Source organism: Artemia franciscana, chromosome 16 (assembly GCF_032884065.1).
Source record: "Artemia franciscana chromosome 16, ASM3288406v1, whole genome shotgun sequence".
Classification (NCBI taxonomy): Eukaryota; Metazoa; Arthropoda; class Branchiopoda; order Anostraca; family Artemiidae; genus Artemia; species Artemia franciscana.
In genome coordinates, this window is record NC_088878.1 from 11,551,719 (window position 1) to 11,578,543 (window position 26,825).

At 35.5% G+C, this 26,825-nt stretch overlaps 1 protein-coding gene across 4 annotated transcripts in view; it reads right to left on the bottom strand.

The window, feature by feature from the left end:
- LOC136037074 (mediator of RNA polymerase II transcription subunit 15-like) overlaps window positions 1–26,825 on the bottom strand; it is a 104,656-nt gene that overhangs the window by 52,306 nt on the left and 25,525 nt on the right. For all 4 annotated transcript variants that reach the window (XM_065719520.1, XM_065719521.1, XM_065719517.1 and 1 more), the window contains exons 5-7: window positions 22,961–23,064; window positions 11,307–11,496; window positions 1,094–1,173 (exon numbers count right to left, since the gene is read on the bottom strand). In XM_065719520.1, coding sequence (XP_065575592.1) covers window positions 1,094–1,173; window positions 11,307–11,496; window positions 22,961–23,064 — 374 coding nt within the window. The remainder of the gene's footprint in view (window positions 1–1,093; window positions 1,174–11,306; window positions 11,497–22,960; window positions 23,065–26,825) is intronic.

Consider the following 26,825-nt stretch of genomic DNA (forward strand, 5'->3'; position numbering starts at 1 on the left):
CTACTCCATTTCAATATATTAACAAGTCATTACAATATCTTGCATATTTGCCGCAAGTTCCATCACTCAAAAATTCTTCTGTAAAATCTTTTTCCCTTTTGCCCGACACAAAGCGCTTTTGATAACATTTCCAACATCATTTCAAACTTTATTCAGCAAGTTATTTTGCGCTATATAAAAAAGAAAAAAAAAATCTTCAACTTTATTAGATTCGAAACCTTGACATTTCATATCCAACTGCTCTTGTAATTTTCATCTCAAAGTTTTATACGGAAGTTAAACAGTGCCATACCTACCAGATAATCACCAACTTCAAGTTACATAGCCCTAGGAGATGAAATTTTCCAATCTCAGCCTAACAAGTAGGCTCTACATCAAACCGTCCCATATAGTTAGTAAAAATACTGAATCAGCTGATGTCTGTCTACAATTAAAATTTCTATATAACAATTTTCTTACCATCAGGCTCACCAAAAATATTAGAACCACAAATCAAAATTAAGAGTCCCAAAGTTGCAGCTCAAGTAATTATGTGTAAATCAGGGTTCATCTTATTCACAAAATGACTTTCAGCACTTGACAATGCACTCTTATTAGCAAGAGTAAACGTCCCACAGACACATTTACCTCCAACTCATTATGTATCCATACACAAAATTATGATACTACGATAAAAGGTTTCACATTGTAAAACAAGGCAACCAGGGTACGAAAGGGCTCCCTTCACCCATCCACCCACAAAAAACATAGCATTAGAGAGCTATGTAACGCAAACAACAGTGCAATGTTCTAGCATTTACTAAGCTATAAGGTTCTTCAGCGGTGCAAATCCCCTGGTCACTCTTCAACAATATTCGCCGTCATGGCTGATGTTAAGAAAAGGAAAAAACAGTTCACTCTAAAACCTCTATGATGCGGTACTAACAAGATTTTCCTCACGGATATAAAAACTGCGAAAGAAACTTACAGAAGATGGAGACCAATATTACCAAAACATACCCAGCTATTTATATCCTGCCTCGTCAGGGCATTTTGCCCTTAGCGACAATAGATGAAAAAATACAAGGATAAAAAAGCTAAGAAATCTGAGTACCTGCTGCTGCATAACTCCTTGTCCACCAGGTCCCATTTTGACAATCGGCATACGAGGTCTTGTCCCCATCATTGCAGGCCCTATTAAAAGAATTTAACATGAGGAAACAAGAAAATTTTCCTACAATCAAATAAAGTTAAAGAGACTGAAGACAGGGATACTATTTACTAGCTTACTTACTTAGACTTTGGTCTTCCAGCGCCAGCTGGCACATAAGGCGACAACGGAGCACCTCCACGATTACCTCTCGAGTGCTGCCGACCAACGATATTCCCTACTGTTTACAAAAAGGATTTGGAGGGGGCAACGCTTATGCTTATACCAGAAGCTTTCGAAAAAAAAAATGTCGGTGCCTTTCCAGCTGTATTTGAAACATAGAGTGTTAATTTTAGAGCTTTTAATTGTTTTAAAAAGTAGAATTGTGGCAAAGAGTCAAACTTTAGCGTAAAGAGCGAGGGATTGCGGAGGGGACAACCCATTTCATATACGGAGTAATTTCCGTTCGTTTTAAGTTTTAATGTCGCTCCTTACTTTCAGCTAAAAAAAAAATAGTTTTTTTTCATTTAATTTCTGAACGTTTTTGAATTAATGCATGTTTGGTTTTGGCTCTCCGCACATAAATTATTAAAATGAAATTTGTATATTAATTCTTTTTTTGGCTAAATGGCTTTCTCTTAGTTTTGATCAGACGATTTTGAGAAATAAGGGGTGGATAAGGAGGCCTAGTTGCCCTCCAATTTTTCGGTTACTTAAAAAGGCAACTAGAACTTTTAATTTTTAACGAACGTTTTTATTAGTAAAAAATATTCGTAACTTAAGAATTAACTTACGCAACAAACTTTCATAACCTTATATTTTTATTATGTATACGAGGGGATTTATACCCTCGTTAATACCTCGATCTTTACACTAAATCTTAAGTTTTGTCCCAATTCTTTAAGAATGACCCCTGAATCAGAAAGGCCGTAGAATAAATAGTTGAAATTACTAAAAATACTTTAGCATAAAGAGGAAGGTATTTATCTCCTCCTAAATACCTCGCTCTTTATGCTAAATTATTTTTAGAACCCCTCATATGCGTAATAATCTCTGTTGGTTTTAAGTTTCAATGCTACTTTTTCCTTTCATTTGAAAAAACGTTTTCATGTTTATTTTTCATTGTTTTCTTATAGTAATGCTAGAGAATCCTGCGCCCTTTTCACTGAATTTTTCTTCCCCCATAACAGATTCCTCCAAGGAAAGATCCTCCAACATAGCCCCCTCTCCTCAGCCCCATCCCCAAACAAAATAAAATCCCCCTGAAAACTTCTGTACACTTCCCAATAACCATTACTATATGTAAACACTGGTCAAAGTTTGTAACTTGCAGCCCCTCCCCCAGGGATTGTGGGGGAGTAAGTCATCCCCAAAGACATATTTATTATGGTTTTCGACTATGCTGAACAAAATGGCTATCTCAAAATTTTGATCCGTTGACTTTGGAAAAAAAATGAGCGTGGGAGGGGGCCTAGATGCCCTCCAATTTTTGGTCACTTAAAAAGGGCACTAGAACTTTTCATTTCCGTTAGAATGAGCCCTCTTGCGACATTCTAGGACCACTTGGTCGATACGATGACCCCTGGGAAAAAAAAACGAATAAACACGCACCCGTGATTTGTCTTATGGCAAAAAATACAAAATTCCACATTTTTGTAGATAGGAGCTTAGAACTTCTACAGTAGGGTTCTCTGATACGCTGAATCTGATGGTGTCATTTTCGTTAAGATCCTACGACTTTTAGGGGGTGTTTCCGCTATTTTCCTAAATAAGGCAAATTTTCTCAGGCTCGTAACTTTTGATGGTAAGACTAAACTTGATGAAACTTATATATTTAAAATCAGCATTAAAATGCGATTCTTTTGATGTAGCTATTGATATCAAAATTCAATTTTTTAGAGTTTTGGTTACTATTGAGCCGGGTCGCTCCTTACTACAGTTCGTTACCACGAACTGTTTGATTTAACATGAGGAAACAAGAAAATTTTCCTACAATCAAATAAAGTTAAAGAGACTGAAGACAGGGATACTATTTACTAACTTGCTTACTTAGACTTTGGTCTTCCAGCGCCAGCTGGCACATAAGGCGACAACGGAGCACCTCTACGATTACCTCTCGAGTGCTGCCGACCAACGATATTCCCTACTATTTACAAAAAGGATTTGGAGGGGGCAACGCTTATGCTTATACCACAAGCTTTCGAAAAAAAAATGTCGGTGCCTTTCCAGATCTATTTGAAACATAGAGTGTCATGAAGAAGAAGCAGTATATAAAGAGAGTGTGGTATTTAAAAGATCCCTCATGGGAGGACATACAATGACGATTCTGATAAAATTGACATTGATTGGTGGGTAAAGATACTAAATTCATTAAAATATAGCTCAAACTACATTTTAAGCATGAATTAAATGGACAAGAAAAAATATTCAAGTCTATGACGCATGTATTCGATTCAAATCACCGGCCAAATCCTGGAGTAAATGAAATGTATAACTGAACTTAAATACAGCTACTATTTGTAACCCCTTATTGGCATTGTCCATGAGTCAATAATATTAAATTAGAAAGTAACCATGTAATTTAAGAACAGGAAGCAAAATAAGAGAGGTTTTCAGTCTCTTTAAAACGCTCCAAAATTCACAATTAAAAAAATGTTAGAAATACTTTTCTTTGTAACTTAAAGAAACTATGACTTTCAAATCGTTTCTTTTAATATATCTAGATGGTACATCAGTGTAAGAAAGTCAGAAGCAAAGCTTTTTTATTAGCATTAAGCAGTAGTGATTCTGAGAATATATTGCTCAGAATCCCCCCCCCAAGGAATATTTTTATACAAATAAGTATCCTTCATGTGCAGACTTGGAGAAAAGAAGGGAGGACTTAGTTTGTATGTCTTACTTAAGTCTAAGAAACCCTACAGCTTCCCTTTAATTTTCCGATCTTCCGTTTAAGCCCCTCCTCGGCTAAATAAGTCTTGACTAGTCCAATCTTGGCTTTGTCCAAGATTGAGGAATAAATAATAAAACAGTGAGAAAAAAAAGGAATATTCACTTTCTGGTTTTATCTTAATGAATCAAAGTGAGCAAAAAAAAAAATCTATGCATGTAGTATTAAAAGCCTAAGTATTCAGGCTTTAAATACGGGAGTCTTTATAAAAAAAAAAATAAAAAAAGGTACATTTCTGCGGGTCATGAAATATAGCATTTCGTTTGCGCTTGGTCATTCGAGGGGAAACTTATAGGGGAACAATCGGATACGCATATAAATTATATATCTAAGAATTAATTATACACTAATTGCATAGTCTTGCTCTTAAGCTTTAAGAATAATCTTAAGAATGCATTTTAAGTTCTTAAGAACGTAAGTTCTGATGTTCTTAAAACTGTACCAGACTTAACTCGGTCCCAATAGCTTCTGTAAAATTATTTGCTACTGGACAAAAAGGCTTAAAGCACAATTTTTTATTGATTTTTATTTCTAGGAAAAAGACCCATGAATATCATGGGCAGCGTAATAGCGCTGCCTAAGGGAAGAGCGGTGAGGTTTCAACCTATTATTTATTTTCAGTCATCCCCAGGCCAAATCACAAGGAAGTAATTGTCATAAAAAACTTCAGAGGAGGTTCATTCAAATGGACATTGAAAGTTCCAGTGAATCTTTTAAGCGTCAAATATGATTAGAGCGCAAACAGCCCCCTCGCCGAAAAAAAAAACTTAAAACTACCCTTTCTCGAAAGACTTCATATCAAAACATTGATATAGCCAAATTGTTCAAAATTGTTGAAAGGACCGATAACTATGACATTAGGGATAACACAACCCCCCAGAGCCATTCGAGCAAACCTTACAAGTTAAGTAAGCTACCCCTTGGTTACATACAGGCTTAGTTATTGAAAAAAAGAGAGTATGATTGATCCTGCAACTCTGAAAAGATTGAAAGTGTCCAGATGAAACTTTTAGAGAATATTTATGAGAACATTGAACTAAACCAAACACTATGAACATGCATGTTGTCAGATAGACATAACCATAACACTTCAGAAACGGTTTCGGGTATTAACTTGAAACTTTCAGGGCATGTCAATGGAGGTTTTTAATTAATCGAAGGACATTATGTGGCTCCTACTACTACTGCTACTACTACTACGACGACGACGACGACTGCTACAACTACTACTACGCCGACTAGTGCTACTACTATAACTACTACAACGCCTACAAGTGCTACTAATACTACTGCAACGACGACGGCTATTACTACGATTACGATTACACCTACTAGTGCTACTACTTCTACTACATCTGCTACGTCTATTATGACTACTACTGCTACTTTTACAACTATACTATTACGATTATATATACTATGACAACTTCTACAACAGCTATTACGGCTATGACAACTACTACTGCGACTACTACTACAATTACAACTACAGCTACTTCCAGTATTACAACAACTACTACTACAACTGTCACGATCATTGCGACTAGTATTACAAATATAGTAGTAAAACAATATATATTAGCATAAAGGATAATAGTATCCCTGAAAGAATTGCACCACGTAAGTCCCCCGGAAAGTTAATCACCGAAAATTAATATTCAAATTTCTATTTTACTTTTTTTTGGTGTTTCTGAAAAATCCCAGATCAATATGAAACTTACAACCGCTAGTCCTTATGCAAAATGAACTAACGTACAAAACATTGTTCAAAGAATTGGTCCCAATGAAATTGGTCCGTCTTCTAACAAAGGAGGCCCCAAAAGAGGGCCGAGTTTTTAATTGACTTGAAGCTTATATGAAAACTTGGGCTAAGAGAACCCCAATACAGGTGGAAAATATATACAAACATTGCTTTCCCTCAAAACACAGCCAAAAGAACGGCCATAAAAGTACTAAAAAACTTTTTTACATCCGCTTCGAATATAAAGGACAAACTTAGAAACACGGGAGGGGGCTAATTCGACTGAAAATTGAAGTTTATAATCTAACTTTTAAACACCGAGAGCTACTGGAGGGCAGTATTCTGAAATTCCGTATTTTCTTTACTTGTCATATTTCTCTGTGGATTTACTTTGTTACAGTTTCTCTGTGGCTGCTCAATTTTGCCTATAGGGGAGGATTCGCCAGGGGGATTTTTCCCAGGAGGGAGGTAAATTTCCAGGAGGAAAGCTTCCAGGGGGATCTAATGGAGGAATTTTTTTGGATGGAATAAGTCTAGAACAACTCCTACTACCACGACTGCTTGTGGCTGCTACCACATGCATCTGTGAGTACTTCTGACTGAAACTAATTGAGACTGACACTACTTGCAACTGTGACTGCAACTGCGACTGCTAGCAATTCTGATTCCATACTGCTACTACAACTGCCACAACTACGAATGCTTCATCTACTACTACAACTACAACTAATACAATAAGACAACTACTACTATTACTACTGCAACTTCTTCCAACTGCAACTACTTGTGATCTTGACTACTTGCAGCTGCCACATTGACCTCTTTGCAATAAGGAATACATCTACTTGCGACTACGACTAAGTCGACTTGCAACTGATACTACTTGCGACTGCAAAACTGTGATTTCAACTGCAACTACTACTACTACTGTTATTACCATCATTGAACGAAATCAAAATGAGTTTAAGAACAACCGGGTCGTCAAAACGGCAGAGATGCGATATCCCATGAACAAAATATGGTAATAATATGCAAGTCTCAGAGAAATCTAGAGAGTGAGAAACTAAAACAGAAGACACTATGTGCATCCAGATTATCACAAAGGCATTTGTACAATGGACGAGGAAGGTCATTACATTGGAGCTTACAGAGTAGGTTGCTGGCACTTTCCAGCTCAATCAAAAACATTATGTTCATGGACGATTGTCAAAAGAGTGTACCTGCGGTATCTAATTAGCAGCTAAGTTTATCAACTTGAAATTTTCAGGATACGTTGAGGGGTGCTAATCAACTAGGTGCATCAAGGTTGTCAAAAGGATACAGCTGCAAATTACGATTTAAAGAGGGTGGTAACATACACAGTAACAGAGCAACCGAGTCTGAGTGATAAATATTTCCTAATTGTCACTGATTTGAAAACAGTCTGTTTTGGTTATTTTCGAGAGAAAAGTAGCTTTTTATGATGAAAACAATATTTCAAATTTATAAAAAGGATCCAATACTCATCAACCCTCATATCAAATCAAAATAAATAAGACATGATTAAAATCACCATTCACGAAAACCTTGAACGGTAGGCTTACAGTCACCTTGTATATAACTTTATAGGCTACAGTTGTACTTATTTTATTTGTGTTTGTTTTTAGTTTTCCTCAGGGCTGATCGTGTTAAACTAGTAATCCTACAAGATTGAGAGAGGGCTCATTTTACTGGATATCAGAATTCTAGTACCCTGTTTCAGGGGCCAAAAAGATCAAATGGTAATTTGATCTTTAAATCGTAAATCGTAATTTGTACCTTTCAACTCACAACAAAAATATGATAAAATATTATAATATTTAGCATACAATATTTATGCTGTGCTTTCAACTATATAAAGCAAAATGGCTATCTCAAAATCTGATCAGACAACTTTTGGGAAAAAAGGTGTGGAAGAGGGGCTATTTGCCCTTCCCCAATATCAAAAAGGTGTGGAAGAGGGGTGCTAATCAACTAGGTGCATCAAGGTTGTCAAAAGGATACAGCTGCAAATTACGATTTAAAGAGGATGTTATCCTACATCAGAACACACTTTGTGAATCCAGCTTGTCAAAAGGCCATATCGTCACTACCTCAGAAATGGCTAAGGGTAATAAGTAAAAACTTTCAAGACATTTCGATTTAGTTGTTAGACTAAATTAAGAGAAGCTCAAGATCAAGTAACACTTAGTTCAGTGTAACAAGTGACACTTAAGGTTTAATTGACGTTTCGCTCGATTTATGTTCTTAAATTCCATTCATGAAACATATAGCATTTGTATTCGAAATATGAAAGGAAAATACGAAACTAAAAAAACGAAAGGATAGAGAATTGGATATAAAGAAAAAAACAGGGATATTGGTTAAATATTAGAAGTTAGCAAGATAAAGAAGATTGCAAATGCAACAAAACGAAATAACTTTATAAAAAGATAGAGAAAGTGACTAACTTTGCCAACAATTAGTATCAAAATACTCAATGCACCTAACGTCGAAACATCAAGAGTTAAAATATATCAAATTCTCGAAGAAGAGCAAAGCATATCGAAGGATGGAAGGATGGAAATTTCGATCGTTATTTCTGTCTTTTACCTTTATCAATATTTCCTACAATTTTCTAAATAGCTTAATTGAGGTTACAATTACGAATTACTTTTTAACAATTACTTTTTCCAGTTTTTGTGAAAAATCAAAGGATAAAGTTTTTTCAATTTTGAAAAGGAACATACAGATGAAGATCTAGAACTCCGTCAATAGTTTCTCCGAATACAATTTTCTTTCCGTTTTTTTTCGTTTTCGGCTGATACTAGCTTTCCTAATTCCTTAGCGAAAACCTGTTTTTATCGCTTCAAGTACTAGGTCGTAAATACGAAATATAGCGGATAGACGCACTCTTAGTTTACCATTTAACTAACCCGTAGATGTAAGGTTCAGGCCCTACAACTGAAGATATATTGCTTGATTTTACTAAAACATAAGTTCACCAGTCTTATCCTGGTAGACTTATATCCTTTCAAATGTGAACTTAAATATATTTATAGGTTATACTTATAGGCGGGTTTAATTCTAGACTAATCAGAAGCTTCCAATTTTGTTTAATAAAAAAGTAAATTGATGACTTTAGAATTATCTAGTTGACTTAAAACAGTGAAAATACCAATATTGCTAGCAAAAAAAGCTTCAAGAGTAAAATCAACATGGTAAAGAGAGCTTTGAATTAATCCTAGGAAACACTAAATGGCAGTGATTGTTTTTCTTTAGACAAATTTTAGTTTCCTATATTTTTTGGCCCACCTTCTTCAGCTTGTGAAGACACAAACTGATAAAGACGCTTGATGACACGCTTGTGAAGACGCAGGTTATGACCTTAGTGTTAAGAGCCGAGTGGTAATGAGTCGTTGAGGTGCTGGATTCCTTGTGAAGAATGGGTTGAATCATAATGAAAGGGATAATCTTAGCATATGGATAGAAGGTAAGGTTGATGTTTTTTCGATTGAAATTGAACTTGATGGGAGAAGGAACATAATTAGTATGGTGTATAAGCCGATCAGTGCCCGCCTGGATGATTTTGTGGGAGGTATGAGTCAGTTGATTTCGAAGGTAATCAGAAACAGTCTAGAGCTAGTCATATTGTTATGGGTGATTCTAATTTTAACCTGCTTGACTTGTCTAATCATAATGTTGATTTTTTAAACTTTATCATGTCGAATGATCTATACCCACATGTCAGTGTGCCCACAAGGATTACTGGACAGAATGCAACTCTAATTGATAATATTTTCATTAATTCTGCTAATTTGGAGCTTTGTTATGGTGAATGATGACTTTTATGCATTGTCAGTATCACAGACCAAAGAAAAAGAAAATAACGACAAGGTTAATGAAAAAAAGGAATCTTCAAAAGTTTGTGGAGGAAGTTAGTATTATCGATTGGACCCCCGTGTTTTCTGAAGAAAACTCCCCTACGAGAGCACCTGATAATCCTACGACAGCACTTGATAAAGCTACATATTTTCAGAAGAAAAAGACAAAAATACATTGGTGCAATTGTTATGATCCTTGTCCCGTTCCCATCTACTTTTAAGACATTACATTTTGGACAGAAAAATTCTAAAAGAGATTTTCTGCTCTTACCTGTTTGACTGACTACAGACTTCGCCAACAGACATTGTAATTGATAACAGTTACTGCATCTGTTACTGATTACTATAATTACTAATGTGTTACTGTTGCTGATAACTGTTATTGTTACTCAGAAAAAATTATAACTATTTATTTTTTAGAAAAAGCTACATTTTTCCAGTTTGAAGTCACATTTAACCAGCATATTTTAACTAAATATTCAAAAAAAAGTTAAGATATTAAAACTAAACAAATTTCAAGAGTGGTACAATGGGATCTCTAGTAAAAAATTTAAAACTAACGCAGCCTTTAACAGCTTCAAATTTTGTTCTTTTGATTTGGAGAAAAAACTCTTTTTTTTCCTAATCCTAACCTCGCGTATAGCCTTTCATATCTCAACTTGATATTTAAAAAGTTACATCTAATGAATATTAATTAAGAAGAAACTTTTTTCAAGAGTAGTGAAACTGGCTAAACGATTCAAAAACAGAAAAATTAATACAGAAAACTTTTTAACAGAAAAATTGTTCTCCTCTCTGAATAGCCAGATTCAGTCATTAGAGCTTAGGAAGACTATTACTGAGGTAAAGCTGGACGATTACGGATAGGAACGTTTACTTGATTCTTCGGTGTTTTTGAAGTGGGAACAGGATCTAGGAACTGACCCAAGTGCTTCTGTAGTAAATATTGAAAAAAGAATGGGTATAAATCTTTATAAAGCACAGTCGTTATCTGTGAACCTTTTTAGACTCCCCAACACTAAGGGGAATTAAAATGGAATAGTTGTGGGCATCAAGCCATGTCTAATTGTAGAAAAAGCCAAGACAGATAGTCCAATTGAGTGAGAAGCAAACCTGGCATTGATTCCCCCCTGATTAGAATTGTATAAAAATGTTGTTAGTTCCTTTGTTAATTGATATGTCTATCTATTATCCGTCTATGCGTCATTGCTAGGGCAGTAGGACCAAGGTAGATAGTCAAAGAGCTAAGATAGTGATAGAACCTATAGTTTTCCAAGTATTTGGTTAGTTTGGCACGGGTAGAGCTACAGCTCTTGCGCCTATTTTTCTCAGATTCGCGACAAAAGATACAGCGTATACTGTTTTCAAAGTGAAATCAAAGTTGATGACTGATAAAGATTTTATTGCTTTATATTTTTAACTTTTTTGTCTGGAGGAATGGTTGTTTTTAAGAAGTCTGGGCTCATATTCAGCCAACTGTACGACCTACCAAACATTTTAATAGACCCAGTTCTATTGAAAATTAATTTAGAAGATGTCACTTTGCAGAGTAGTCACATAGACAACCTAGGTAAATCCCATATATCGAGAAGAAAAAGAAGAAATTACCTTGCTGCAACTGTTGTGGTCCTTGTCCCATTCCCATCAACTGTTGAGACATAACATTTTGGTTGACCATACCCTGACTTACTTGTTGATTTGGGTTGAAATTCTGAGATGGTAAGTTCAGCTGCTGCTGCTGCAAAATTTGATTTTGCTGCATCATTTCCCAGTTGTCGTGGCTTTGTTGTTGTGGACCCTGAATGACAAACCTCTATGAAATTCAAGTGAATGTTCATAAATGCGTCATAAACACGTGAATAAAGCAATATTTAACACACGGTCAATTTCTTGATGTTAAGCTGTTAAGCGAAAAGCTTGGGTAGGTATGCAAAATGATAGATAAAGAATTTTCACAGACTTCCCTGATTTGAAGGAGTAGAATAATTTCTAAAGCGACATTCAAACACTAGCTCACAATACTTGTCACATTCTTAAGCATCTTGTACATTAAATAGGAGTTTGCTGGGAATTAGTTCTGGAAGGGAAGCTGAATAACAGAGGACAGAATTACAAAGGACAGAATAACAGAGGACAGAATAACATCCTGAATGTTATTCAGAGCTGAATAACAGAATTTTCAACGAATTTACAACTCCCCATTTTGCATAATTGTTTCAAGAAAAGTACATAAATTCCGGATAACATTTTGAATCTCCTTAAACTCTCTCAATAACCACAAAACTGGAAGATAAAAGAATATGTTTCTGCAGTTTCTTAACTTGCACCTGATCACGATTTTACAGCAAAATAATGCTCCCGCTTTTTTCCTCCAGGGGTGCGACCAAAACTTTTAAAATTTGGGATATATATTTGCACATTAGGGGGGGAGGTAAAGTACAGCGAGTCAGCATACAAAATGTGTTAGCTACAATTATTCTGCATATTATGAAGTAAAGAATTGTTTTCTAACTTCACAATGTCCAAATACTTTAGCTCCCGCTTTTTTCCTTTGGGGGTGTGACAACAAAAAGAAACTACAAGACTTGTTTTTACAACCTTTTACGCTAAATAATTTTATTTCATATTATGGGGCAATTTTTTTATAATTTAGCATTGCATTTCAGTCACATTTCATTCTTTTGTTGTTTTTCTTTTACATGCTTCTCAAATTTATGTCTTTCAAATCTTTATTGGTGATTAATCCAAGGAAATAAATTTAAAAAAAAGAAGTTTTTCAAAGGAAATACAAAATTTAGGTTACATTAAGCCATAAATTAAGCTAAAAAAGAGAAGAAATAAAATAAATAACTAAGTTAAACTCAAAACAAGAAGAAACCACCACAAAGGTCAGGCTGACGCCCCCTGTGCCTTCTAAAGACTTTGGGATCTTTATACTCAGTACGGTGAAAACATAATTTTCACTGTACTGAAAATTAAAACTTTTTTTTTCATAACTTGAATAAATCGAGATTTATTAAGAATGTATGTTAATATATATCAAATCGTAAATTCTCATTCATTTATTCTTGTTGTTAATCTTGGTTATGATGGTGATTTTCCTACTACTGAAAGTTTCCTGAAATTCTATTTCACCCAAATTTCACGCTTCCTACAATTGAGACATAAGTTTTCAAAACCCCTAACTAGTCCAGTTCAAAGGCTCTGAATCCGTCAGTCAAAATATGTATAAGATAGTTGTAATATTCTATGTTACAATCTTGGCACAAGTTTTAAATCACTAATGTCTAGATATCATTCAGACATATTACAACCACTATCAGTGTGTAATGTCCATAAGGGACTTTAACATATTGTGACACACTCCCTAGATAAATAGGTGAATCTCCAACCATTTAAGGCAAAAAGTTCACGCCCCTTTGTATTATGAATACAGAAAATATTAATGTCGGGTTCACATTGCCACTTTATATTGGCTTACGCCACGGAGCTTAAGTAAATTCCTTTCACACTGAAATTTTGTTTATCACACTAAAACTTCGATTAGCTGCTTAAAGTAAGCTTTGGTATGCATTATTTAACTCTAAAAAGTAAAGCCGAAACTTTTCTATAAAATATATTCAACAAGCAAAATGGGAGAGTCTGGAGAATGGATCGGGATCTGTCTTTTTATTAAACTCAAGCAGTGATGAATATATTTGTCTGTCGGCGGGTTTCCTGTGTATTCGAAGGTTCAAAAATTGAAAAATGGAGTAGCATACGCTGTTACTAGTCGAAGTAGACTAGGCTGGGTGAGCAATTCCTTCACACAGTCTATCATCAAGTTATCTAAATTATCCATTTTCAATTCAAATAATTCAAATCACTTCCAATTTTTTTAATTTCTTGCGTTACGGATCTAATTTTTTTTAACTTTGCAATCGGCTTACGTTAAGACACTTAAGTGGCTTATGCTACGGAGCATATACGGCTTACGGACCTAAAGAGAAACAGTTAGAAAGGCGTAACACTTAAAGAAAAACTCGGAAGAATAGAGAGAGGTGTAAGGGGATTACATTAAAACTACTTTCGCAAAAATAATTCATGAATTTAGTCAACAGCTCTTCGCTGCATTTTGTAACTTTGACTAGTTTAACCCTTCCATTGGATAAAACTATAAAATAAACTACTTGCAAAATACAATAGCACCGTTATCTATCCTGCTCCTTCAAACTTGTCACTTGAAAAACTTTTCACTTTAAACTAAAAATAATAAAAAATTGACATTTAATGACGGTGACTTTCTAGTGCCTGATCACTAATACTGATTCAGAAAGTTTTCTATTGGCATTTCAGCCAGTAAAAATGTGTTTTCGTCAGCACAAACCAACAAAAAATATTCCTTTTTTGGAGTCAGCGAAATTCATACTATGGATCTCCACTTTCGTCCTCGCAACCCAAAGGTATCATATAACGCTTAGAAAAAGGATACATAACATTACGCAAAAAACACAATACTAGAGAGAAGGTAATCAACTTCAGGCATTTTTGATGCATATCATAAACCTCAAACTGTAACAAATTTGAGAGGATAGACATTTCCATAAATATTTTTTATACAACAAGGAAGGTTGTATCCAGCGGGGTTAAGGGGTTTAAACCTCGAGTTTGTCCTCGAGGACAATCACGGACAAAAATGAGCATATAACAAATTTTTGGTGTATTTGTTAAATATTTTGTAAAGCCCTCTTTGGAAAAAAATCCTTTTGTACCCCCCCCCCCACCAAAAAATAAGTCCTGGATACGAACCGGTAGAAAATCATACAATATTTTATCTTGTTGTCAACAAGATATCATTTTATCTTTTTTAACGGCTATCACAAGCAATCATTACTAAAATTACATTGTTCCCTTTCTAAAACAAAAAAAAAGTGAAAAAAAAGAAAAATCAACTTCCTCTTATACAAGTTTTCCTATTTTAATGCAAAAACGCTATACATGGCAAGAATTGATCAAAGCCTATTTTGAAAGCCTTACGGAATACGGACTAGGAATTGTTGGCTATCTCAAATTAGCTTACCAGGGGTTGACTGGACTATAGTGAAAAAATGGCACGCAGCACATATTCATTATTTATCCATAATTGGGTATTGGGTGACTATTTAAATCTTAGTACATAAAAAGCAGAAGTTGACAATAGTTTCACATATGAGCGTAGTGTTATTATTTTCTTATTTTTATATTTAACACAATATTTTATTCTCCTACGCAATTCCACAGAAAAAGAAGTATTTTTTAGCATCCCAAGCGTGCGTAGCGGTGTCGGCCTAAAGCGTGCGTAGCCTCTGGTGGCTTGGTGCTGCGGTGAGTTGTTAGTAGTCGTAGCATTCCAATATTACCCGACAAGTCCAAATAATTATGCTAAGCTTTTCACAAGACGTAAACAATGTCTTAGGTTAGGAGGGTGCTCGGAACGGTCTGGATTTATATGTTACAGCTATTAACCCCAAAAAATGTAGGATACGCGATGATAAGAGACGTCATATATTAACAGAAATTCAATCTGTTCACAAAATAGAAAAAAATACCATTGCGCGCAGAAAAAAAAATAAATAAAAGACAGCAATTGCAAAGTGTAGCTCGCCTTGTAACATTTGTAAATAAGCTATGTTTACTGCGGATTACATGTGTGACTATCCACTTAGTTGTCAGTAGCTTTTCAGTTTACAAGTTGCTGGATAAGTAATCGTTGCTATATATTAAAGATTATATCCCGGGAAGTTAGTATTAAGTATTAATTTAATAAGGAAAATAAAAGATACTTGACCGTACCCTATAAAATTAACGGAAAAACAGAAAAACAATATTTTCTAGGGTAAGCGATAAATCATATTTTCGGCAGATCAAAGATTTGTGAGGAGAGGGTGTCTCAGTTAATGCAATATTTCCAAAGTTGATTTAGAATTTCAATATAATATTGCATCTTAGAAGAGACATTCACCCAATCAGTGCTAAACAAACTATTATGGGATTTTGCACCTTTTCAGTATTGATATATTTCGTAACCCCAGAAACAGAGACTTATGAGGTATACTGGGAAGTTTAATAGACACTCAATTTATTTACCAATTTAATAAATTAAAAAAAGCACGAAGGAGAAGTCTTCGTGAGATAAAATTTCTAGCAGAAATACTAGAAATTATGCACCTATTACTAAGGCGGGTATGCCTGCAAGTAAGGGGGGAGGTTTCGGGTCCCCTCTGAAATCTCAGAATTTGTTATATGTTTATGTATTATTCCAACGTTCGATATATTTTTTTAGCACCAGAATTAGACTAAGAAGTTAGATTTGGGAGGTTAGTAGTTACTCAATTCGTTTCCAACTTTGATACAGCAAAAATGAATTAATGAAAAAAGTCTTCACGACACAAGAAATTATGTACCTATTACCCGAGGTGGGCATGTCTGTAAGAAAGGGGGAGGGGTAGGCTTCGCTCTAGCCCCCAAAAATAACCCAAACTTTACCCACTGTTTCTTCCAATTTCCATTTTTCCCAAACATTTGCTAGTTCTGTGTTGCCTCTTTATTTTCTCCTTGAAACGCTGAGCCCCCTGGAAAAAGGGTTCCTTCTGTAGATGCATGAATTTGAGGTCCTCTGAATTTCTTATCAGCACGGTTCCACCAGCCCTCGTAGCCCTAGTATGTGATGGTGTAGAGAAGGGAAGAGGATAGTCCTTCAATCATACAGGACTACGTCAACTCTCAATTTTCAACTGAAATTGTTAAAAGTACCCACTTTTCTCCTGAAATTTGTCAATCAGACTTCAAGATCTTGGATATGGATTTCGTATAAAAACTATCCTTGGGATGCTGAAATTATTTTAGATAAAATGTCTGTACAACACAAATCCAACAAACTGTAACACTCTCACCTTTCTACTAGCATACAATTCACAAATAAATTTTCTTACTCAAAAACCCTCGGATTAGCTCTCAAGAAAGCCGATTGATAACCCCAACGTCTCCTTGGTCAGAATATCCGTAAGATTTAACATCCGATTGCATCAAGTTACAACACGCCTACCTCTCTTCAACAATTTATGCGTGAATGCTTCTATACAAAATGAATTGTTCTTGGACCCTAAAGACTGGGGTGAGACGGACTTACGTCATCAGATTCAGACATTCACATACTTTGATCATCAAAACAGCTATCTTGAAAGATTAAAATGATGTAATACTTGACCATTATTGGACCTGGGGCTGACAAACGAAGGGAGCGCTGGTGGAACTCTAATCATTTTAGCTCTTAAGAGGGCAGAGTAATTCACAATTACCATTCGAAGAAGGTCTTTTCTGAAATTCTAATAATTCAGTATAAAATAATAATAATGATGATTTCCCCTTGTCCGAAAGCACACACAACAACAAAAATCTAAATTTCACATTTTCGCAGCTATTTACAAGAACATTCAATTAGAAGACAGCAGGATTTCAAGATAAAGACACCAAGAATTTGATGGTAAATTCTTCCTCAGGACCAGGTAACTATTGGGGTATTTCCTCTTGTCTAAGATTATGCAAATTTGCTGTTCCTTATTTTCCAACTACGCTAATAGCCCATGATCTGGGCCTTTTAATTCAATTTTTTACAAATTTTACCAGCATGAAGTGGAGATTTTTTTGTGCATATTCTGTTACTAAACTTCCAATTTTTATACTTTGTTACTATTGTATCAGGCACTTTTTACACTTTTGTCATGTAGCTGGAGAATCAAGTTAGAACTTTCAGAGCTTTTAGAAATTCTAAGAAGACCTAGAATTTCAGGGAGATGGGTTAAATCACTTTCCTCTAGTCTTTAAAAATAGCATAGGCTACGGGTTTTTTTCTCATTTTTTATGACAGCTGGCTAGCTTTTGGCTTTAACTGTTTGGCTTTAGTTTCCTATTTTTGCAAATATTTAAAATTTACCCATTATGCTCGTGGTTAAGGAAGCATCTCCAGGGATAACTCCAGGTAACTATTGGGATATTTCCTCTTTTCTAAGATTATGCAAATTTGCTCTTCCTTATTCTCAAACTACGTTAATAGCTCTTGATCTGGGCCTTTTGGCTTTAACTTTTTGTATATTTGGTTTTAGTTTCCTATTTTTTCAAATAGTCTATTCATTATTTTTATCTTCACTTCAATACACACAAAATTCGACCTATCCAAAATTCAAACCGCGAAAATTCAATCCAGACAAAGTTCTACCCGAGAAAACAAGAGCTAAGAGCTCATATGGCACTTGTGACGAGGTCGGAAGAGCCAACAGCTCATATGGCATGAGCTCTAGCAAAATTCTAAGAATCCTTCAGCCCCCCAGATGGTCGAATCAGGGAAAACGTCTTTATCAAGTCAATTTGTGCAGCTCCCTGACACACCTACCAGCTTTAATCGTCCTAGCACGTCCAGAAGCACCAAACTCGCCAAAGCACTGAATCCCACACGCCTAACTCCCCCAAAGAGAGTGGATCCAGTCCGGTTACGTCAATCACGAATCTACGACATTTATAAGCGTTTTCCAAGTTTTCCGGTTTCCCCCTCCAACTTCCCCCAATCTCAACAGATCTGGTCGGTATTTTAAATAAGAACTTTGAGACATGAGTTCCTTCTAAATATCAAATTTCATTAAGATCCAATCACCCGTTCTTAAGTTAAAAATACCTCAATTTTTCCAATTTTTCCAAATTAACAACCCGCAGCTCCCCCATAGAGAACGGATCCGTTCCAATTATGTCAAGCACGTATCTATAGCTTGTGCTTATTCTTCCCATCAAGGTTCATCCCGAATTCTCCACTCTAAGCTTTTTCCAAGATTTCCGGTTTCCCCCTCCAACTCCCCCCAATGTCACTGGATCTGGTCGGGATTTAAAATGAGAGTTCTGAAGCACAAGATTTCATTAAGATATGATCACCTGTTGGTAAGTTACAAATACCTCATTTTTTTAATGGGGTATTAATTAAAAAATTAACATTAATTTTGTAATGTTTCCGAATCACTCCCCTCCCCCCCCAACTCCACCACAGAGAGCGGATACGGTCCGGTTATGTCAGTCACTTATCTTGGACTTGTGCGTATTCTTCCCACCAAGTTTCATCCTCATCTCTCCGCTTTCAGCGTTATCCAAGATTCCCCCCCCCCCCCCATTGACACTGGATCCGGTCGAGATTTAAAATAAGAGATCTGAGTTACGAGGTCCTCCTAAATATAAATTTCATAAAGATCCGATCAGTTCTTCGTAATTTAAAAATACCTCATTTTTTATATTTTAGAATTAACCCTTCCCCCCCCCCTCTGCCTACTTAGAGTTAAGTTAAAAGTCGTATATTTTTTTTCAAGGTTGTGCAAGGTCAACCTTAAGGGCGTTCAAGAAGGAAGAATAAGGAAAAAACACTTAATAATGAGTCAACTACATATCACTTTTTTGTATAAGAAAATATATATATATATATATATATATATATATATATATATATATATATATATATATATATATATATATATATATATATATATATATATATATATATATATATATATAAAATATACATAAATAAAACAGGATGAGGTTATGGTGTCATTGGTTTTGTCTCTGCAAGCAAAGACATTATGGTTTGAGTTTGGCCAAATGAATTTTTAATCTATCAAAATTTATATGTGTTGAGTTCTTCTAAACCGAAATAAGACTCCGTCTTGAACAATATCCCAACGACAGGATTTATTTAGGGAGGGAGATGGGTAATGTCCAGAAAATTCCTAAAAGAAAAATTAAAGACACTAAAAAAGGGGTTGATTGTGAAATTTTAAGATATTGGAGAGAACTCAGGCTTAATATTAGTATCCCTCAGGGGGAGGGAGTCAAGCATCAATTTTACGCACATTAAATTCATGCTAGGCTAAATTTTCCGTTTAGTGCACTTTGCTTGGATGGAAATTCGCCATGTACTTTCTTCAACTCCAAGGGATCCTCTTGAAGCAACACAGAGGAATTAATAGAGTATTTTAACTCAGAGATCCTTGCACGGCTTTTTAGAGCATTTGATCCCTCATAATGCGTCTTTGATAGTGTTTCAACTCTGAGATGGCTACATGGGCTGTTTACCACTGGCAAAGTGATGCAGAGGACTGGCCAAGTGGCTCTTGCTCATGTCATCGGTTTATGGATGGAAAAGATGTGAACTTTGGGAATCCCCAACCAGGAACAGATTCATAAAACAATTATTGATGAAACTTAAACCCACATCACATGGCCAACCTCATATTCCTTATGAGCTGAACTTCTTTAAAAGGCTTAACTTTGGACCTGTTAATGACGTAGAACAAAAAAAGAAAAAAAAATAGAATCTGAACCGAAATGTAAAGTGGCACGGCAGTTTCTGAAAATTGATTTTTTTTTTTTTTTTCTCTATTATAGCAACCCTAACTTACCTTACGCATACACGAATGCAAGTGAATTTAGGCTCAAAACATCAACAACCTTCTTTTCGAAAAAGATTCTCATGAACAACCAAAGCTAAAGATGGTGTAATACATTACCCAGCCTAAGCAGTCTGTGCCTTTTCGTAACATAATTCTCCTTGTAGGAGCTGTTTATGCAAGTTCGACTTTTTCTCACAACTCTACTTTCGGAGGGGATAGCCACTTTCATATACGGAATAATTTCTGTTCGTTTTAAGTTTTAATGTCGCTCCTTACTTCTTGTAGGAACTGTTTACGCATCGAAATTCCCTTTCATTGAATTTGAAATCTTTTTATAAAAATAGAAAAAAAACATAATTATTTTCTGCTTATCCTTGAAAATCACCAACAATTTCAACTTTAAATGTGAATTAGTAGATAGGTCTATTGAAGATAGGTGTAGCCTATTTCAAGCTAAGTTATCTGTTATGGGCTGCCTCTCCATAGTAGTATAATATTTGTAGGTATGAATATATAATGAGTGTGAGGCAATAGGCTTGAGAATACTTGCGCAGGATTTCGACTCTTTGTTGATAGTGTGGAAAGTGCGCAAAGTGTAGAAAACCATGTTGTGACTAAGACAGGCTCAGGATTGTGCAAAATATCCATTCATCCTGGAGGTACTAGGTGTAGACTCGAAAAAATGCATTAGTCCCTGTCCTGTACTGGTTTAGAGGTCAAGTTTTTCCTGAGGCCATAATAACTTCAATGATTCATATAATTTGAAAATGGCAACTTGGAATGTTACAACGTTAAAAACAATTATTGTGTATACATTTTGACTAAGGAATTCAGACATTCTCAACTGGAATTATTAGAAATTTAAGAGATATCTACCCCAAGAAATGAAGTAAGGTAATGTGAAGTTTATTTACTCAATTAGGAAGGATAGGGTGGATAGGCCGAGAGTAGGTCACAAGATGAATAAATAAGCTGCTAAATCTTCATTATGGTGCAATAGTATTAACAATAGACTGTCTGCTGTTCGTTTTACGACTAAAATATGCAAGGTATTACTCACAGTAGTGTATTCACCTGTAGGATTGACTAATGGAGCTTTTAGTGTCTCAGATCACTTTTACTTACAGCTACAGGAAAAAATAGCAGGATCTCAGGTAGAAATAGGGTATGTTTATCAGAGGATTTTAATTTCTATATTGGTGAAAATATGAATAGATGGCATCCTAGTCTAGGTAAATATGGTCTAGAAAAAGAAAATAGTAACGGTAAAAGACTGCTGTAACATCGTAAGGTACAATGAACCCAATAATATCAATGATGAAATGCGTGATGCGATTGTAGCTGAAACCATGTTAAAACTCGTGTATGACTCCAAAATGGAATAAGTGCCATGTCTAGAGAAAACATAACGAAGTATTTTATGGAATGGATTCAATGCATTCATTTTTTTATGATGATATTCTATATGCCATTATTTCAATAAAAATATTTAATTTTATTGCATTACTTTGTTATGCGCTGTAACTTTAGATGAGTAACAATCTAGTACAGCGTTTACTAATAAAATAGTACAGTACTAAAATAGGCCACGCCGTACTAATAGTACAGTGTGGCCCATAAATGGCAGGATCGACACAAGATATTAGGATACGTAGTTAATCTAAACCTGATATGTAGCTAATCTAAACCTGAATGTTATGAAGGATACCACCATACAGGAAGTTATGACGTTGGTAGACTCAGGAGTTACAATTTGACAGAAGCATTCCCTCGATAATTTTAGGAAAAGAGTTTGAGAAGCAACAGATGGTGTCTTAGGGCGGAAGGGGGTAGTTAGAAACGCAGCTGAGAATATTAGGGAAAATGCTTTAAGATGGGTAAAAAAGAAGGGGAGTTGATTGTACAAGAAATATATGAGTGATAGATCCTATGAATATAAGAGGAATTTAAAGACAGTGAAGAAAGTATTAAAATATGAAGTGAGGAGATGTGAAGTGGAGATCATGAATAAAATTGCTGAAGAAATCCATATAAAATTACTGATTGATGAAGAAATAAAAATTGTTAGATGTTTTCGAGAAAAATTGTGTACAAACTGTTTTGGGTACAAACAAAGTGTTTTGGGTACCCGTCTGACTGATCGTGTCTCAAACAGTAAGCTATACGAAAATGTAGCTCTATCCCATTTTGTAAGATTATAATGAGAGAAAAGTTTAGATGGCTAGGACACGCTGTACCAATGAAGGATGACAGATTGCCGAAAACCGTCAACCATCAAGGGCAAAACGAAAAGCAGGCCATCCCCAAAAAGGGTAGGAGAAAGCCGCAAGGAAAGAGTTGAGGGAAACTGGAAATTATTTAGAAGGTATAAATGAGGAGACTTTGAACAGATTGTGGTGGAGGAGGATCTTTCATGGCTGTATTGGCCTCCAGCGGCTTGGTGCGGCAGTCAGTTGTCAGTAGTAGCAGTAGTATTATATCGTTAAATGGCCACACAGGTTCCGAATTGTAAATGGAATTCGAAAGCGTTTGATAAACATGAGCAGCTTCGAAAAAGTGGGGTACTCTCATTTTCTCAAAATTTTTTGTTGCTCTTAATTTTTATCTCTTAAAATTATGAAAAATCTCAAGTTATCTTTCTTAAACTAAGTCTCATTTATCCAAAATATTCCAAAATTAAAACAAGTGTTCAACTACTGTTCATAGCTACAAGACTATAAAGTAAAAACATACTCAAATAGTATTCATAGTTAGGCTATAAGACTATAAAGTAAAATTAAAAATTTCGAGAAGAAAATGACAAAGTTATAAAAGACTTACAGAAGATCCCATTTGACCTTGTCCTGAATTCATCTGTCGCTGATTCAATTGTGCAATTAAGGCACTTGGTTGAGAAGGACCTCCCATTTGAACCATACCATGTCCTGCAGATACACGAAACATCAAATAATTTCGACAAAATTACAATGAATACGGCCAAACCAAGATTTACACCAAAACTAAAACAGATTCAATCCTTGACGTTCCGAGAAAATCGGAAAAGTAAATTTAACATTGCATTAATGCCCCTTGAGCTAAAAAACAATTATGTTTATTTAGCTTCTTCTTCTTCAGTCAAAGTATTCAGAAGCTTGTTTTGAAAAATGTAAAGTTGCATGAGCATCATTATTTTATTTCATAGAAGTTTGAAGGATACCAGTTTTCTAGACGGGATAAAACTCAAGAGAAGTAAGACTTAAAAATTCATATTAAAATTTGATCATCTTCCAATTAGTTGGAATTTTAAACTATAGATGGATTTATAATTTGCATAACAGGGAGCAAAGTTGATACTCTGCTCTGCGAATCCCCTATCTCAACCAAAAATAAGCACAGAAAGATTATGTAATTTCAATAAATTAGGCTTGATCTAATTTCAATTATTTTGCATTAATCAATTGATTATTCTCAATCAATTTCTGTTTTAGCTCTTAAACCAATAGGCAAAATATTTTACATCAATAAGCAATGTAATAAACTTCAATAGTTTTTTCACTGCATCATAACTTTTACAACCCGTTGAAATAAAATATCTTACAAGGATTGATAGTTCTTATATCGGGACGGAGAGATAATTCCCCCTTGCCGGTCTTACAATTATTAATTTACTAAAAGTAGACTTTTAAAAGTAGACTTTTTAAAAGGTAGACTTTTTAAACACAAGAAACATTTATTTTGTAGGAGAATCTTTAGGGGCAAGCCTCCCTGTCCCAGCAGATAGATCGTTTGGAAATTGAAAAGTGGCCCAATGCCTGGATGGTCAAAGTGCCACACATACACCCCAATTTCATCTTCTGACTTCATGACTAAGCTATAAAGAAAGTCGGCGAACTTCGTTTCCTCGGAATCCATTTATCCACAGATCTCTCATGCAAAAACCCACCTCGATCTCACCACCTCGGTGAGAGCCTCCTGCGCAAGAAAAATGGGAATTATCTTTAGCTGCAAAACTCTTCAAACACTCAGCTCAACATCCCTCTTTACAAGTCTGACATCGAACCCACTGCCAAGTAGGCATGCCCACTGTAAAATGGTTCTCCAAGAGCACTGTTGGCACAAATCCAAATGATCCAGAATAGGGCCAGTTCAATCGTGCCTCACGAAACTCTCCAGTCTGTTAGTGAGAGGCTTGAAGCAGCATTTGTTCTATAGGTGCATAAATTCTCTAGAGGTTTATCGTATTGTACCTCTATTGCTGAACCGACAGGACAGACACGATGGCACACAGCTCGGTCCAATTATCTTGAGGTTACCACGCCAAAAACAGTAATTGAAGAACAGCAACGTCATTCGACGTTGCACTTCAATTCGGAATGATCTTCCTCAGGATGTTATCCCTATACGTTTCTCTGTTACTTCTTTCAAAAGAAGGGGCAACAGCCACCTGAAACCTCGATAAAAGACAAGCGCCAAATCAGATATTTAATTATGCCTAATACCGTATATATAGGAGTAAAAAAAGAATAGCAGCGTAGGCTGGATTACCTTTAAAAAATTAGCTGTCACAAAAAATAAACTAAATTACGTTAAAAAAATATTATAATACTTCATCGAAAAACAGTAGTGAGGCTCCTCATCTGATTTCATGAAATAATTTTTTCTCACTTACATTGACCGTCTAGGCTTCTAAGCAGAGAAGTTAGTAAAAACGCAAAATAGTTCATTTTGATCAATTTAATACTATTTGCGCACAGAAATTATGGATAAATATACTTTAAATGCTATTACTACTACCACTGAATACTACTACAAAATACGAAATGGTGTGCATTTTTCCTGCAAAGAAATTCGACACATAGGTTACTTATGATTTCTCTTTCTGTTTTCCAATTTTGTTTTCATCAAGTTTATTCCACAAGGTTTATTTTAATTCTGCATTTTACATTTTTAGTATCTATCCTAGGCCAATTCATTGGTGAAAAGCATCTATTTAGGTTTTTTCAGAAACCTCTGGAGAAATTAGAAAACACTATTCCCATTCTCAGCATAAATAAAACTTACTATTAGAGTGAGAGAATGAGAAAATTTTATTTTAGAAACGATTTTCACAGCGCGCGGCACGAATTAGCGCTTTACGTCAGGTATTACAGTCAGATAAGACTTGTCAAATAAAAAAGGGAAAAACACAGAGTGAGTGTCAGTGACAGACAGTGTCAGACTGACACTTGTCAGATTAAAGAAACCGATCATCAACTAAAAAACTGAGTCAATACAACAAATTCACTGATTAATAATGTTTGAATGAATGAAATTTGAATAAAGAAATGAAACTCTTCCTGTATCTCTCGTGGATTGGTGGGAGAGGTTGAAAGGTGGGGACTTTCTGGGAGTTGGGTCTTTGAGGTCGGGATCTTGAAGGTTGAAAGGGCGGGGGGAATAAATCTTCGAAACGGGGATTTGTCATGGCTTTATTGCCAAACCGGGTACACAGGAGGGTTCTTCTCTCTGATAGGGTTGTGAGCTGGAAATACTTAAGAAGAAAGTCATATGGGAGTTTACCTCGACCATAGGTGATTCTTAATGCTCACTTCTGGACTGATTCTATTGAATAAGATTGGGAAGTAGTTAAGCCAAAACGCCAAACTAGAAAAGAATATTCAAGAACACAGCGAATGAAATTTGTATAAATTCTTAAAAGGTGGTCTTGAAAGGCAAAGGTGTATAAATTCTTAAAAATAAATTTTTAAAAGGTGGGATGCAGGACAAGAAAACTTGAACAAAAATTTAAGCGTAGAAAGTGTCGAATAAGCTTGCTTTATGATGTTAGTAACGTGGACCTCCCACTTCAGATCGCTCGCGATAGTGATACCGAGGAGTTTGCTAGACGGAAATCTCCAGAGGGGCTGGTTGCTTAAACGAAGGTGTACTCTTCAAGAAGCTGATACTCATGATATTTGACTTTTTGGTATTCACAGTCATGTCGGCCTGTGTAGTGTCACTGGAAATATCTTTCATGATTTCCATGACTGAGTTCTAAAAATTTTTTCCAGTAAGGACATGTCGACAAATTTCCAGCGGTCAGGGTGTTCAGTAGCAAGTCCATTTATCATAATCAGAAACAGGACCGGGCCAAGGAGGGTATCCTGGGGCACACCACAGTAAACTGGAAGGAGACCTGAATAGACATTTTTATAATTTACACATTAAATTCTACTGGAAAGAAAAGACGCTATTATTGTAACAAGGTTTGGGTTAACATGAAATTCTTTTAGGAGTTTTTAAACTAAAACATTATGGTTAATCAGACCAAAAGCTTTTTGAATGTCTATTAGAAGTAGATTTAGCGAAACATCAGGGTTTTCCAAATTTGTATATGTTGTATCCAGTAAGCTTGCTAGATAATGAGTAGTAGAAAGGCCACGTTGATTACCAAATTACTTTGGGTCAATAAGTTCTTCAATTGTTGATTTGAGCCAATAAGTCAGAAAGCTATCATATAACTTCGAAAAAACTGAGGTGAGCTTAATTGGTTGAACCCCTTTGACACCTTCTTCAGCGCCCTTCTTTCGAATTGGCGTCATGAATCCCTGCTTCCAGGTGTCAGGGTAGCATCCACTTTCAGTGATCGTGCAGAAAATATCTGCCAGTGGTAAGGACAGCTTGTCAGTGAAGGCTTTGACATGTACGATCGGAATGCTGATGGGCA